Source organism: Myxocyprinus asiaticus, chromosome 46 (assembly GCF_019703515.2).
Source record: "Myxocyprinus asiaticus isolate MX2 ecotype Aquarium Trade chromosome 46, UBuf_Myxa_2, whole genome shotgun sequence".
Classification (NCBI taxonomy): Eukaryota; Metazoa; Chordata; class Actinopteri; order Cypriniformes; family Catostomidae; genus Myxocyprinus; species Myxocyprinus asiaticus.
This window is the reverse complement of record NC_059389.1, coordinates 1,633,266-1,650,287: the sequence shown is the minus strand read 5'-3', so window position 1 is coordinate 1,650,287 and position 17,022 is coordinate 1,633,266. Positions and strand designations below refer to the sequence as shown.

Below are 17,022 nucleotides of genomic sequence, written 5' to 3'. Positions count from 1 at the left end.
ACTCTAACCCTAACTGACTGATATGCATATGGTTTAAATATGGCAAAAATAAAAAATAGGTCGATAAATGTCGGTGGCCGCTATATTAGTGCATTCCTGCACACATTGAAAAAGCCTATTTACATGTTTACATGCAAAGCATAATCGAGATAACAGGCAAAAGAACAAGCACGAGTTACATATAGCCACCAGGAGATGGCACCAATTACATGACACAGACTCTATGATGACTCAAATGACACAGAATGAAACTCTTTCTGTGAAATCTCATTACGCTTTTGGACACATGGAGGCGATACATTATATTTGTAATGTTATAACTTTTGATTGCTTTGTCATATCAACGCAACATTATTCTCAGATACAGTTGACATGATTGGGAACAAAACAAAAGCAGTTTTTCTGAGCCACCTTATTTACACCCAGAGATATATAATGTCAAATAAGAAAAAAAGTAAATTTTTGACTTAATTTGATTTGTGGTTTTTCAGCAGTTTCTTATGATGAGAATCTCAGAATTTATTATAATCTATACCTTTAGAGCTTAAAGGGTTAAGGTAGGGATGTGCACGAGTAATCGATTAATTGAGTACTCGTTCAGCTTTAAATATTAGACTAGTAAAAACACTACAAGAACATTGCAATTAGATTTTTCGATGTGCCTTTACCTTCTGTGGGCAGCAATTTAAACTTCTCTCACCTAAATCTGGCCGTTACAACTCAACGCATTAGTTGGTGCTGTGGATGCATTTTTTCTTTTCTCCCCAATTTGGAATGCCCAATTCCCAATGCGCTCTAAGTCCTCGTGGTGGCATAGTGCCTCGCCTCAATCCGGGTGGCACAGGATGAATCTCAGTTGCCTCTCACGTCCGAGACCGTCAATCCGCGCATCTTATCACGTGACTTGTTGAGCGCGTTACCGCGGAGACCTAGCGCATGTGGAGGCTCACGCTATTTTCTGCGGCATCCACGCACAACTCCCCACGCGTCCCACCGAGAGCGAGAACCACATTATAGCGACCATGAGGAGGTTACCCCATGTGACTCTACCCTCCCTAGCAACCAGGCCAATTTGGTTGCTTAGGAGACCTGGCTGGAGTCACTCAGCACGCCCTGGATTCGAACTCAGGACTCCAGGTGTGGTAGTCACCAAATATACCTTTCTGACATTATTTAAAGTGATTGTATCACTTTAAAGACTTGGAATGTATGTTTCTATGTGTTAGTGCAAATGTTTTTGTAATTTTTGAATCTAGAAAAGCAGGTTCAAAGGTTGAACTTAAATTCTAAATTTCAAGTAATTGATTATTTGACTACAGAATTACTGGAAATGCCCATCCCTAGTTTAAGGCATTTACTTGACCTGACTTGTTCATTTTTAAAGTATAATTCCTAAGCAAAACAGTGTTCTTATAACAAAAGGTGACTAAGTGGTAAAATATCGGTATCAGACAGTTTTTATCTGCCTAAAATGTTCAACTAGGTGCATGCCTATTTTTGACATAAAAAGATAAGCCTGATAATTTCTTAATGTAAAGTTATTTTTGTGCCATTCAGTTTTTTAAAAAAAAATGTTTTTTTTTTTTTTATCAGTTATAAGTGTATTGTGCATGTAAATACCTTTTACAATAACCATTCCTGGTAGTCATGCAGCCTGTTTTTAGTTATAAGCTGTGTGGAAAGTCAAATGCCACAAAAGAAAGATGAAACTGTGCTACTCAACTGAAAAAATTGGTCTTATACATAAGGCCTTGCAGTGTAAATACAGCTTTTGTTATTAGTTAGCAATCAAAATGAATCACACAAGTAAAATCGCGCAGCTGGCTTGTTTTTCTGCATCACTGGTGCGTGAATTATTCCTGCAGATTTGTTAAGTGATTCTCCTCCAAATCGTTGCATTCTGCTTAACCCAAGTCATGTTCATTTGCACCTAAAGGCAGAACAACCTTTTCGCTGTGAAATTTGACTACCAAATGGTGACCTTTGGGACTTCAGTATTTATAGAGAACTGTGCGGATCAAAGAGCAACCTCCTCCTGAGCTGTCAGCGTGAGGAGCGAGGGAGGAGAGGGATGTGCTCCTGACCCGGCAACCCAAACCCTCTTCCATCACCCTGTGACAGCTTATCAACATAAGAGCGACTAAAGCGAGGGTCTGGGAAGAGGAGAGAATTGGACAAGACAACAGTTGATTGGGAGAGCACTGCGTAAAATTATTTTCTCAATCAGTATTTTTGTCTTGTTTTTCAGTACATCTGATATTAAGATGCATTTTGGGCAGTCCATTTGAAATAGGACTAGGGCTACAACTATTCGATAAAATGGATAATGATTGCTAATGAAGATAATCGACTTGATTATACTTCAAATAATTGAGTTGTTTCTCTCCAGCGAATAAATTTCCTTTTACTGTTATTTTCTGTTTTATATTGTATAAATGTTATGAATACAAAATGGGCACGTATTTCCATTTTGCAAAACTGTTTGTATTTACCACAAGCAAGTCTATTAAACTTCACTTAGCAAGTGAGCGTGCATGCGTCCATATCAATCAAACTGATCAAAACAGGGAAAAGGGAGTGTAATCATTTCAATTAAATTGTGCTTTGCATGGGGCCTGGGTATCTCAGCAAGTATTGACGCTGACTATCACCCCTGGAGTCGCGAGTTTGAATCCAGGGTGTGCTGAGTGACTCCAGCCACGTCTCCTAAGCAACCAAATTGGCCCGGTTGCTAGGGAGGGTAGAGTCACATGGGGTAACCTCCTCGTGGTTGCGATTAGGTGTTCTCACTCTCAGTGGGGCACGTGGTAAGTTGTGCGTGGATCGCGGAGAGTAGCATGAGCCTCCACATACTGTGAGTCTCCGCGGTGACATGCACAACGAGTCACGTGATAAAATGCGCGGATTGACGGTCTCAGAAGCAGAGGCAACTGAGACTTGTCCTCTGCCACCCGGATTGAGGTGAGTAACCGTGCCACCTTGAGGACCTACTAAGTAGTGGGAATTGGGCATTCCATATTGGGAGAAAAAGGGCATAAAAGAAAAAGTGGTCTGGGGTACAGTTCACGTGAACTACGGTTCGCTGCTGATATGAACGCAGTCCTCCTTAATCACGGAACTAAATCACTACTGATGACGCAGAATTTGCATCTTTGCATGCTCCTGATCGCAATTATTATGGTATCATGCATTTCTCATTCCTGTTTGTCTTTAAATAAATCGCCTTGGAACAGCTCACATTAATCACAGCTCTAACAATGCAACCAAGGGCATGCAGCACAAAATGCTAACATTCTTCATATCTTTGCTTATTCAATGCATCCACGGAAAGTGCCGTTCTGTGCATGTAAAGTTTTGGTGGTAAATACAAACGACAAACACTTCAGTAACATCGTGAAACTGGTGTTTTCTACTCCTGTTGTTACTTTGATACAGTGATAAGTAGCTGCTGCTAATACTCAAGTTGATGATGCAGTCGTACCTCGGTTTGAACCGAGACCAGCAGGGGGAAGGGGGAGGAATCGAACTCTGGTTCAGACAAAGTGTGAAAGCACCCTAGACAAATCAAGAGAATTGCTTAAGCACAGAGAGGGAATAAGAGGAAGCAAGATGCTCAGTGAAAGTGACATTTTATAAGAGCAGCATAGCAACATGCGCAATTCTACACCAATACACGCTGACCCCAGGGGTCTTGATTCAGGAGTCTTGTCTCTTGCCGGTCCCACCTGCTGACACTGAAATGTCACACCTCAAGTCTTCCAGTGGTTTTTGGCTCCTGAAGTTCCTTCCCCGGTAAAAACTCCATGTGGTGGGCTGGCATGACACTAGCTAGGCAACGTGGGTGCTTTGGCGAAACTGAGCCAAAAATGTTCCTATGTTGGACGGCAAACCTCTGAACACAAATAACATGTCACACCTTTGAATTATTGGAGCCATTTTGTTTTCCAATGTGCTAATGACGTCTTTAAGAGAGTTCCAGAACAGTCACTCTTATTTTATGTTATCGGCAACATTCATCATTGCTGTATAACTTTTTGAAAGCATGATGTTCTGGTTTTGCAATGAGCCTTGACCACAAACCTGTTGTCTTTTCCAGTAATAAAGGAAAAGCTTGGGTCTGGAAAGTAGCTCTTGAACAGAAACTGGCTTTACAATTCTGGCATAGGAGATAAGCTTTGGTCTGGAAGGTCGCCAGACCTTTTTAAAAAATGAGAGATTGTTTACTTGGTCGTGAGGAGGTCCTCTGAACTGTCTTAAATGTTAAGCGGCACATTTCCACCCCTCTAACATCACAGTCATCAACCCAGCGCATAAGTCTATTGTTGAGGCTATTGCCCCCTTTTCTGAAGGAATGTAATGAAGACAGACACTTGACATGTGGATGTCGTCTCAGGCAAGGCAGTCTGGGAAGCGCACAAAGAGCCCTGTTGGGCTGTCATGTTTGCCCCGGAGAGTGTGGTATTCATCCCTTTTCTTAGTCTCTCTTTCTTCTTTCTGTCAGTCAGACCGACCAAGCCGTGCCAAGCACTTACAGAATGCCAGATCTGCTCTGTGTTTTTCGCTCAGCTTGTGGTCAAGCCTCAACTCAGCCTTGCTTTGCTTTTGGTTTTGTTCCTGACTTCCCCTTTCATCTCTATCATCTCTCCCTTTTCCTCCCTTCCATCAAAGTCGTTCTCCTACTCGGCTAGCGGCCCTAGCATTCCGCGGCAGGGATCCTGTGGCAGGCTCGCATTTCCCTTTCCAGCGGCAGGCTCGCATTTCCCTTCTGGCTTTTGCAAACTGCAAATCCAAAACCAGTGAAGGCATGGTAGCCACGAATGGACCTTAAATTACTTTCTCAGAACTTTCTTCAGTAGTGATTATCGCCTGTGAACAGAAAGTCATTACTTGTATCATCTGGCTTTAAATGGGAATCTGTGTTGTGTATGTTTTTGCAGCAGAGGAGCTCCATCTATTACAACAAAACTCTTGTGTGAATGTGTATCTTTAACTACACATTGTTGTACAAATAGCCAGTTTATGGCATAATGTTGATTACCACAAAAAGGGTGAGCTCACTACTCGGTTCAAATATAAATCTATTGCATTGCCACTCTAGATGTGGCAGCGATGATGAGTGATGCAGGAATCACTGTTGTGTACTGTTCAACTTCTCAGGATACCATTCCTCTCATTTATAAACACCACCTGGCAACTCTTCGTCATCCTCAGGGAAGCTGCTGGGAAGTGCAGAAAGTGTATAGCTGGGGGGAAGGGAGCATTCTCACCACTCTGCTGAGCGCAAGTTACTCAGCTGTGCTAAATCACTAGTGTGGATGTTACAAAAGAAGGGCCCTCCACGTCCCCTCCCTACCCCGCTCTCAAGAGAACTGCTCACCTCGGTCATGTGACTTAGATAATCAGTCGAGGTAGCCACCCGAGTGAACATGTCAAAGGATCACAACCTCATTAAAAAATAAATCAAGTCTTTGACAACCGATTCAATCCTCAGTGCTTTTGTGGATGGTTCTTGTGAACCTCGTATTGTTCCTGCTCTAGTCTTTTGCAAAACCCAGACTTGAGTAGATATGTGAACAGGTTTGTGGGGTTTTTTAAATAAATGTTAGTTCTTATCTCTGCCATTTCCATAATCAATTCACTCTCACCAGTGTCCTAAAAACGGGGCTAATCCCAATTTAACTGGACACAGTAACTTCTGAAACACCCCTTAACCCTTATTCCTGCGCTTGTGAGTGACTTGTTAGTTTGCCTTTGTCTCACCTCATCACTTAGATCCCCTTTTCTACCCTATTTCTCTCCATTTGACCTTCATCTGGCAAAAAGGGACTGTGGAAAAAGACTAGTTAAAAGAGAATAAGAAAGGAGGTGTGGGGTCATCGCTGGGGGCCCTGCGGCCTTGACCCCCACCAGTGGGACAGAGGCCCAGATTACGGGGGCCACGCTTGTCTATTAATGAAACTCTTCAGAGGAAAAATTAGACTGGTGACCCAGCTGGTGAGGGCCCCTGGGCTTTTCCCCTCCTCCATTGGGCTTGTCAGTTCTTTGTTGTCAATAGGATACTCTTTGATTGGGCAATTGGTGGAAGGTTAAACTAACGGGGCCTGTAGAAATGGCAGTGACCCCTTTATTGCTTGGAGGCAAGGGTTGCTGGGTGGAAATGGGATATGAGATGACAAGTGCACTGCTCTTTGAGCGGAAGGGGGGCGTTGGGATCAGACTTCCAGTCTTCCATGGTTTACTTATTGAATTACAGTGTTGGAGAAGCTAATTTGAAACTGTAGGTCAGTATATCAGTTGGGCTGAATTTGCAGAAGCTGCAAAAACATGGCTAGGGGGTTTTAGAACATGTTTGTTTTTGTCTTCAAGAAAGGTTCTGCCTTTTTTATTCCATTTTACCCTGGGATTCCTGAGGTGTGGCATAAAGCTTATATTTTTTCTGTATATCAACATCCAGTCTTTTTTAAGCTATCTCTTCCCCTGCACGGTTTCGCATAATGCAAACACATAATACACTTAAACAAACAAGCAAAAAAGCCTGCTCTCGACTACCTTCAATCATTCACATCTCTTTAGTGTCAGTTTCCTAACTCACTGAGACAGTGAGCTCTTCTCTTAGCTCAGAGAGTGAGCCTGCAGTCTTAGTTTGGACTTGTCTGGCACACCAATTTGCTTCTCTTGGCAGCATGGCAGCCCAGAGGTATGCAAAACAGCCATTGAAAGCCCAGCACATCGAGTGGGGGGAAAATGGCCAAAGCTAGCACAATGAACCATTCTCAAAATAGGGCTTTGCTAAGCAAGTCTTAGTCAAAGTGCTTTCGGCTTGTTTGCAGCCATGGTTTTTTCCGTGATCAACAGATTTGTAATGATTCTTTCTCTTGTGAAATTTCACCGGATTAAGAGGCACATGGTGAAAGTTTGGGCAAGCTCTTGCAAAATCAACATACAATGACATGTAGTTTTAACTTGTCGATGGCTTAAGTGAATTTGTCAGATTGGATCCTTTCAAACCGTCTAATGTAACACGGCATTGGCGCAGCTTGTCTTGATAAAGGAATGAGTGATTAGTAAAAAGATGGTCTGTTGCAAGACACCGTTTTCTAGTTTGTTGATCTATGTATAACCATTTGCAGAATTGCATTTGTTTTACTGGCATAGAGAGGAGGGAAACGTGTAACATTGAAAGAATTCAGCAGATAAGTGGAACCAACTGCCTGAGGCTCCCTTCCCCAGAGAGAGAGTTGCAGCTTGGTTTATGATTTGGCGGCTTTCAGGAGTGAATAAACGGCTGCTTCATGAGCAGATGGAAACAAGGTTGGGGTTTTTTACATCTCATTGTTCATAGCCAGTTTCAGAAGCCCTCCAACCCCCTGTTCTCAGCACCTCATTTGCCTTAATCTCCATAATTAGCAGCACTGTCTTAATCTGCCTGAGACCAAACCTGTGAGAATGCTAACATGATCGTCAGGTTATCTGTGACTAATTACAAATGAATGAATACCTGGGGTGTGGAGGGCTATTTACTATGTTAAGGCCATAGCGTGCTTGTGCTTTGTGAAGTGAGGGATTGTTGTTTTAAGACTAGAATGTAATGCAGCTCCGTTGGAATGCAAAGTCTTCATTTTCCTGGTGTTTGGTGTTAATTTTCAGTTTCTTTTTGTATTTTATTTTAGTCATAATTTTTTTATTTTTTTTTATTTTATGAAAATGTCCTTCACATTTAGTCAATATTTCATCATGCCATATTCATTGAAATTACATTTTTACAAAATTGCATATAATTTTAGTTGACAAAAATTACATTTTAGGTCATGATAATGTACAAAATTACAAAAACATGTATCACTGTAACAGAACAAACTTTAACCAAATATTCAAACCCATTAGTGAAGTTAATTGAACTGGAAAATCCCCAACATACTATGACTGGATTATTTGATGAAATTCTTTCAAGATTTTTCTTAATTTATTTTAAACTGTGTTAGTGCATTTTTAATATCTTGCAATATTTTTTATCGTCACTTTCTTCAACAGAAGTTTCAGAACAGGACGGAATTTTCTTTAATTTTGTCATGATCGCCAATGATGCATTTTGTTCTGTCTTGTCTTCGTTATCGTTGACAAAATCAAAATCCCTCCTTCACCAAACATTTTCGTCAGTAATTTAGTTGACGAGATTCACACTGCCGGTGTTGCGCTTAAGCTTAAAGACCAAAGAATACTTCGGTTTTGGCCGTGCTTATATGTCTGCACACAAAGCACGTGACACAAATTTCGGCATTAGCACAGTACGCGCAGACTGTCCACGTGGAGCCTTGTTTTTCTGGACATGTGGACAGTCCGCGTCTTTGTGCATCATCAGCATGCACCATCCGTTGACTGTGCAAAAAAGCATCACAATGTAGTTGTAGTGCGCATGTCCATAGCGGTCAAAAGAGTGTACTTTGAAAGGCTGAGCACTCGACTGTGCACGAGCTGGAACGTGTGCACGGAGTATACCCTAGTTTTGAGATTGTTTGTGTTAGGTAAACATCAAGAGTCTGTCGGTCTGAGCAGGTCAAGTCTTCAACTTACAGAACTAAGCACCTACTGTGGAAATATGAGCCATATGGGAGAATTTGTGGAGCCACACCTGCAGTTATATAGCAAGGAGAGTGAAGCGGGTGGCTTTTCTCTCTCTTGGCTTATAAAAATTGAAGTAGCCTGCTGTGGGCTGCAGTAGGGTCTCCAGTGCAAGGGTGCAAATGTCGCTCCAAAACTGGTGACCAGGGTTCAGGTTTCGCTAAGAGACTTAGCTGACACGTAGAGGTCACTGGCAGGGAATGCAAGTTACACACACATTCTTTGCACATCCCAGTGTTTTCCCTTTGTCTGGCAGTGTCTTAATACTCTATTATTTCTGGAAAGTCAGTACACATCTGTTTCCCAGCCCGTACTGTACTTGATTGTTTGAGGTGTGTGTTTTAATGAGGCTGGGTTTCAATTGTGGCTTCCTTTTTATAAGGTTCAGGAATTAAGCCCACGTGTGCGTGACATTTGAAATAACATTATACGTTTTGGTGAACGACATTGGAATTAGCAGCTTGGCTAACTTTGCTTTCCACCTTGTCCCGTCAGTGGTCCTGGGTCCAATTTCATTGGTAACGATTGCCTTTCCAACTACAGCTGATGTCATGCTAATTGTTAGCAGATGTAGTGGTATTTCTTTCCATCTTGTACAAAAGGCCAATTATCGACATTTCCCATTCAGAGTCATGATTTGAGTATTCTGCTTAATTTCCCCACTTGTGTCATTGAGATGGAATGAGCGCCGTTGCCAGTTGTCAAGGAAACACGGCGTGAAAGGCAGAACTAAACACATGGAGGGGTTTTGTCTCCCTTTGCAGCTGACTGTGGTGTGAAATTTTTATTTCCTGGCACCTCTTGATAAGCTGTTTGAGAAGCAGGGAATTGATGCCCCATTGCGAATAGCGCCTTGCTGCTTGAAATCAAACAGATATCTCTCTTGTGCTTTGTCACAATGAGAGAAACCAGGGACTGCCCTCAAAAGCCCCATAGAGTACTTGTTGAGAGTTTGGAAAGGTCAGTTGCATGATTGTCGTGCTTTGGGTGGAATTGGTTGGTGTGTACCATATGCAGGGAGATGACATTTCCTGAGACTCTGTTCTGAAAAATGGTAGCTGCTGCCACCTGGTGTGAACCGAAAAGTCTGAATAAATGCAGGCTAATTTCATGTCACACTCTGGCACTGTGGTATCTCTCCATGTCTAGGTGTTTTGTTGCGCTAAGTGACAGAGAGACAGTACACAAACTACAGGTAGCTAAAATTGATGTTGACAGATCTAGGCACCATGTACCCGTGTTATTCCTTTATGTACTTTAGCTGATCCCAGTCCAAAACGAGTCCTTGCTTTCTCAGCAATGTCAGACGGAGGACTCAGGCTGAGTTTCCCCCAACCCCCTTCTTTCCTTACTTTCCTCTGCATACTAATAGCTTTTTGTGCACCCTGCTGTTCCTGTTGTTTTTATACAAGAGGTGTTCAGTGTTAATGGAGAAATGGGCTCCAAGTCCAGATTTGGACATCTGTGCTGTGGAATGTAAAATCATATCTTGAGTGCTTGTTAGCACAAGTGGACTCATTTATCTTTTTTTTTTTTTTTTTGCCATAAAACTCTGAAAATAGATACTCATGTGGAACAACAGCTAATGCTTACATGTCTAGCATATTTAAGAATATGTTAAAAATGCAGTTCACACAAAACAATTACTTGAATACACCTCTACTATGGTGAACATTGTTTTCAATTTCTGAGTTCAAAGTCATTTAGATATTTTTTTTTTCTGGGGCTTAACGTCAAAAATGTCAATGTGGTGTAACCGTATTAAAAAAAAAAAGAGAAAAAAAAACGCTAAATTTCTTGAAAATGTAAATGTTGGCATGAGTAGTGCAGAATAGTCTTTTTATTAACAATTTGCAGTGAAACAATTTTGTTTTAATATACAGTATATTATTAATATATGAAAAACTTTTGTCCACAAAATCGAAGTCAGGTGGTGCAACCAATATCATTCTTGTGTAATGTGGCAAAAACAGAGAGGATGCCTTTAGACCCTCATGAATGTCGTTTAAAAAAATAAATAAATAAATAAAAACATATATTCAGATCAGATATTTTGACATATTTTGAAGACACATTTTATATAATGTATATATAATTTATATAACAAACATGGGTATTACGTCTACAAACTTAAACTAGATTTTTTAAATATTTATCATTATTATCATCTCAGACAACCTTCAATAGGTCAATAATCCATGTAATAAATACTGCTTCAGTTACTGATGCCTTATTTCCTGCCTTTTCTTTCTGTCCTGCAGGTATGCTGGTTGTAAATGTTACCTGGAGGAATAAAACCTATGTGGGCACCCTTTTAGACTGTACTCGACATGACTGGGCACCCCCACGGTAAGACAGTCTTAAGATATTTAAAACAGTGAATCCAAAGTTAGGTATTATATTGTAAGGGAAAATCATTTAAATTTACTGTAAAATAGGAAAAGTGTAAGAGAGAAAACAGCTCTGTTTTAATTCTTACTGGCTGCTACACTCCTGCCAATCCTCTCATCATTTCCTTTGTGATTTGTGTGCTGCCATTGCAGTAATTAATGACACCCACCTTTTGAAATGCAACATCATGGAGAAATAGATTTTTCCCCCTTCTTTTCTTCTCCTCTTCTATTGATCCAAAGCAGCAGTAGTCTGTTATGGACCAGTATCTCAGCCTTGATTCTACTGGGTCCTAGTGCCATGATCTCCCTGCCTGACCCTAAAATTTTGGCTATTATGGTATTTGGGTATTATGGTATGGTATGGTATAAAGCTATGGTAGTATGTTAAGTTCAAAAAGAGACTCAATAACATATTTTTTAACCTTGCAAATACCTTTGACCGAACAGGCACTCCAGCACTTAGCTATATTTTTACAAGCTATATCCTGCACAAGGTCAGATACCAGCACTGTATGGTACAAATAATTTTCTGTAGAAAAATTCTCAGAAGGCAGCGTGTGATTTTTCTAATCAGACTGCTCCAGAAAAGGCTGTATTTTCATCGAGGACTTTATCTGCTGGCTGCAAGAGGCTGCAGGAAAACATTACTAACACAGCTTTAGCCCCTGGGGAGAGCGCCAATAAAGTGCATTCATATAGAAGCATGTCTTCCATATATTTACCTGTATGTTCCAGTCAGTGCTTCTTTCAGAGTCACATGAACTGAAGTCCTTGGAAAAGGTTAAAGCAATAGAGGTGAATGCAAATGTAATGCCTGTTTTTTGTACTTTTTGCCATCACATTTGCATCCTCTATTAGACTGTTTATCTCTCTTTGACAGATTTTATACTAGAGATGGGCAAAAGTCCTTGAGAACTCAGAAGTAACAGTGATAATCGATTAGGAAAACATTAATTATGTGACTTTTTTTTTTTTTTTTTTTTACTTTTCACACCAATCAAAGACCAGTGACAAATGTGCCAAATGGAGCCACTTATTGTGCAATTTTTTTGCAATGTTTTGGGTGGTGCTTTGTGATCTGATTGGTTAGAAGGTAACAGAATATAATGCAGTTTGGCATTTGGAGAGGATTAAAAGGTTTTCACACTTGTTCAAAAAACAGGTAGGTGGTCTTGACATGTTTTTGAAAGTTTAATTACTTTTAACTTGATCAGAGCATTCATGCAACAAGACCCTGAGAAAAAGGAGAAATGCAATGCAACACCCAAATATGTCTGTCTGGTGCACATCAATATAGACCAACAAAACAGAAACTAAAGTACTTTATTAATTTAGCTGTCGAGGACTTGAGTAGTTTAAAAGCACATTACTTTCTGAGAGATTCTCCCATGTGAAAAATATCACAGGCTAATGCATACTTTTAAGTCCTGTCGTTCTGCCGGTCCTTAGAAATCTTAACTCTCAGACTACTGTAAGTTATGTGGAATGAAGGGCCCTGAGGTAGCTTCCATAACTACTTTTGTTTTACTACGGTTGTATGCCTGTGCTTTGATTAAACACCCTGGTTGCTCTTGCCTCTGAGCCTGTGCTTTATCTGTTGGATGTTATCACACTACATCTAATCAGCAGCCAGGTCACCCTGGCTTAGTCCTGCAGCAGAGTGCTACTGTGTGCCATTCATCAGAATAAGCATTGCTGTTGAGATCACGAATAACGAGAGGATAAAAACACAGCACATTGCTGGCATTCCTGGGCCCACTGGAGAGGCACTTATGGCATCCAAATGGCGATGCATGTTTCAGAAGAAGCCATCTCTCATCTGAGAGAATTTCTGCAGCACTGTTAGTGCCCTTTGTGGTATGCAGATAATTGAGAGTTTAAGGGGAAAACGGAAGCCATTTATTTATGAGTCATGCTGATTGATGATTCTGAATGTAATCTATCTTTGGAAAAGGTCTTTTTTTATCTTAACACACTTTTTTGCTGATTTCTCCAGGTTTTGTGAGTCACCCACAAGTGACTTGGAGATGAGGAATGGCCGTGGGCGGGGAAAGAGAATGAGGCCCAATAGTAACACACCAGTCAATGAGAACAGCAACTCTTCTGATAATAAAGGCAGCAACAACTGCAAGACTCGAGCTGCATCTAACAGTAAGGGGCGACGGGGCAGTCAGAATTCCTCTGAACGTCGCACCCCACCAAACAGTAATACTGAAGAAGTAAAGGCTAGTCCATCATCTGCTAACAAACGCAAGAATAAGCCTGCCTCAGACATGGAGCCCAATTCCAGTTCAGAGGACACTAAGGGGAGCAAACGTATGCGCACCAATTCAAACAGTGGAATACCTCACCCTATTCTTCCCCTCTCCAACATCAAAGCAGAACCCTTGCCCCCTTCTTTGGACCGCAACTGCTCCTCACCAGTACTCATTGACTGCCCCCATCCCAACTGCAACAAGAAGTACAAGCACATTAATGGCCTGAAGTATCACCAGGCTCGTGCTCACAATGATGATGACATCAAGCTAGACATAGATGGAGATAGTGAATATGGTGAGGACTCTACTTTGCACCCAGAGCCAGGCAGTTGCAATGGTGCATCCATTTCCCAGAAGTGCTGTGCGTCTCCTGCACGGTCAATCACCCCTAAAGGCAGAGGATTTGATGCCCAGAGCTCATCACCGTCATCAGGCAAGTTCAGCTCCAAGCAGCCTGGCAAGAAGAAACTGGAGGCTGATCAAGATTCTGGTGTGCCCATGGATGGCTGTGAAGATGGCCCATGTCTTACAGACGAAACGAGCAATGATGGCATTGATGATAAGAAAGGCTTGGATAAAGCCAAGAAGGCTGGAAGTGGTTCTAAGGCAGACAAGCTTACTCAGAAGGGAATAAAGTCAGCAAGGCCCCTTGTTCCCTCCTTACCACCACAGCAGTTGTACAGCTTACCCACAGCTGGCTTCGCTGCTCCTAATTCTGGCTCCTCCTCTAGTATGGGCTCTGTGGTCCAGTCCATAAGCAAGAGCCCACAACTAAAAACCATTCAACCCAAACCTGCAGTAATGGGAGACCCCTTAATGAACCCAGCCTTGAGTGGCACTAAGGACAAGAAAAAGAAAGATAAGAAAAATAAAGAGGGTGGTAAGGAAGGAGACAGTCCCAAAGCCCCTGGTAAAGGAGCGAAACCCGAAGAAGGCAAAAGCCCATATTCTGAGAGCTCGGACCAAGGTAGCAAGAGTGAGGGACTGTTAAATGGTTCCACGGACCCTCAGCAGAGTCGACTAGCCAGCATGAAAGCAGAGGCGGACAAAATCTACAGCTTTTCGGACAATTCTCCCAGTCCATCCATTGGTGTAGCTAGCCGAATAGAAAGTGGTGGAGTAGCACAACCTCTCACTCCACTTCATGTGGTTACCCAAAATGGGGCAGACAACTCTTCTGTGAAGACCAACAGCCCAGCATACTCTGACATCTCTGATGCAGGGGAGGATGGTGAGGGCAAAGTGGAGGGTGTGAAGGTCAAGTCTGAGGATCAAGCTGTTCGAGAAGGTGCTAAAAAATCCCTTTTTCCATCCCAACCACCAAACAAAGACTCCTCTTATTACCCAGGTTATGAAGCCTACTACTCGCCAAATTACGGTAACCCAAACCCCAGTCCAGCACTCTCTAACACTGCCACATTGTTGCAAGATGGTGCAGTAAAGGTGAAAAAAGAAGAAGACCCAGAACCAGGGAACGATAAGGCCAAATCGGAACCACCTGAAGATCGAAAGCCAGACATAGGTGCATCATCTCAGCAGCAACAGCAGCCTTCAGTCATTCAGCAGCGTTCTAGCATGTTCATGCAGCCCCTTTATTACAACCAGTATGCCTATGTACCTCCCTATGGCTATTCCCCAGATCAGGCCTACCATAACCACCTAATGAGCACAAACCCAGCTTACAGGCAACAGTGTGAGGACCGGCAGCGACAAGCAGCTGAGCAGCATCGTGCCGCAGAGAAGAAATCAGAGGCTGCTCAAAAGGACAGGGAAACCTCTATGAAGCCTGAAGAGTGGAAGCAGAAAGCTTCAGTTCCCCCTACCTTGTCTAAGGCTCCAAGCCTCTCAGACTTGGGCAAGCCCTCCCCACAGGGCAAACCCAAAGATCCCACAGATCCAGGCAAGTCTGTCATTATCCCCAAAGGGGAAGATGGTAAGGGGCAGACCCAGCAGGGTGATGGTTTAAAAATGAAGCTGAGTGAAGTGGGATATCACAGAAAGGATGAGCAGAAACCAGGCCTCGAGTCTGGAAGGTCGGCTATGGAGCAGGCCATGTACATGTATAGACAGGTATGGAACTTAAGATGCATCAGGCATTACTTGAACTTTCTTTACTTTTGCAAATCCAGTTGTAGGGGCTAAAGTTTTTCATTACAATTGTAACCTTTATGGCTCTCTTGAGAAATGTAAACTCATATGTGAAATTTTTATTCTATAGATATTAAAATCATTCATGTTTCAGTTTTATGTCATAATAGGCATTTCAAATTCTACTGTCTTTTCCAGGAGCCGGAGTCCCGACTGTGGCCCTATGTTTACCCCAGCAAGTACCCCGATGCTCAGAAACAGATAGATGATGAGAGGTGGAAGGAGAGAGAACGGGATCGTGAGCGTGAATGGGACAGAGACCGGGACCGAGACCGTGAGAGAGACAGAAAGGGCAAAGATGAAAGGCAGCGTCCTAAAGACACTCCCTCTAAAGAGGAAAGCAAGGAAGGGACAGAGCCACGAACCTCATCGGCCTCAGAGGACCATAGAGGAGTCAGCAAAGACCCACGAGCACACATGCATTTTTCCTCACCTCTGCCGCAGCACCAGTCGTATATGTCCTACATGCATGGATACCCCTATGGCCAGGGCTATGACCCCAGCCATCCAGGATACAGGGTGATGATGCAGAATTACCCTCGTAAGTACATAGTTGAGCTAAATGATTTGAAGTACCTTTTGTGTGGGTATTAATGCCAAAGTATACTTTACTTTTCCGTGTGCTGCTACATCTCGGGCACAGTGCACATGGCACAAATTTCAGCATAGTATCTGCATACTGTCCGTGTGCAGCCCAGTTTTGCTAGACACGCAGACAGTCCACATCTGAGCACATTGCTTGAATATGTGCGGTGGGTTAAATAGACTGAAAGAGCATCATAAAGCAGTCATAGTGCACATGCATCAAAATGCATCCATACTGGCTCGTGGTCAAAAGATTATACTTTGAAAGGCTGAAGGCTTGACCATGTGAGAGACTGAATGGTACACAGAAAAACAAAATATACCCCAGCCTTTAGAATGCATTGTTTGAGCCCTTTTGAGGAGTTGCAGACAATTTTATTTCAATTATTTTACGTTTTATTTATATATCAATGTAAATAAAAAAATGTAAATTATTTTAGAAAATGTCTAATTTACTGATAGCAAAAAATTATATATAAAGTGTCATCTCTTCTCTTAGCGTCGTACCTGTCGCCAGGATACTCTTTTTCCCCATATGGCAGTAAGATGCCCCATGGTGAGGAGAGCGAGAAGTCTCGTGCTAGTCCTACAGTGAGTGGCAAGTCTGCATCTGAGTCCAAAGCCTTGGACATCCTGCATCAGCATGCTAGCCAGTACAAGAGCAAATCGCCCACGGTGGGTGAAAGGACACCCCATGAAAGAGATAGAAGTGGGAGTGAGAGGGAAAGAGACGGCGAACGTCCAAGATCTTCACCCTCTCAGCGAATCCTGCCCTCCCACCATCACCTGGGCTACCAACTACTCCCAGGACAGTATGACTTGTCCTATGCTACAGGTGAGTTAGGTAATAAAATATTGAGACCTGTAAGGACTAACGGGGATGTTCTGCAATGTAATCTGTGAATTAGTCATGCTTCTTTTACATGATAGTTTTGGTTTCTTTGAATGAAGGTGCTAAGGGTGCAAAGTTTGACCTTGACTTTGGATGCACTGATACATAATTAAGGTTTTTCTCCATC

The 17,022-nt window shown here is 42.3% G+C and overlaps 1 protein-coding gene across 3 annotated transcripts in view; it reads left to right on the top strand.

Annotated features, from left to right (window-relative positions):
* Positions 1-17,022, top strand: part of znf609a (zinc finger protein 609a) — a 143,086-nt gene that overhangs the window by 122,192 nt on the left and 3,872 nt on the right. For all 3 annotated transcript variants that reach the window (XM_051689092.1, XM_051689093.1, XM_051689094.1), the window contains 4 exons: positions 10,881-10,968; positions 13,009-15,340; positions 15,557-15,959; positions 16,503-16,838. In XM_051689092.1, coding sequence (XP_051545052.1) covers positions 10,881-10,968; positions 13,009-15,340; positions 15,557-15,959; positions 16,503-16,838 — 3,159 coding nt within the window. The remainder of the gene's footprint in view (positions 1-10,880; positions 10,969-13,008; positions 15,341-15,556; positions 15,960-16,502; positions 16,839-17,022) is intronic.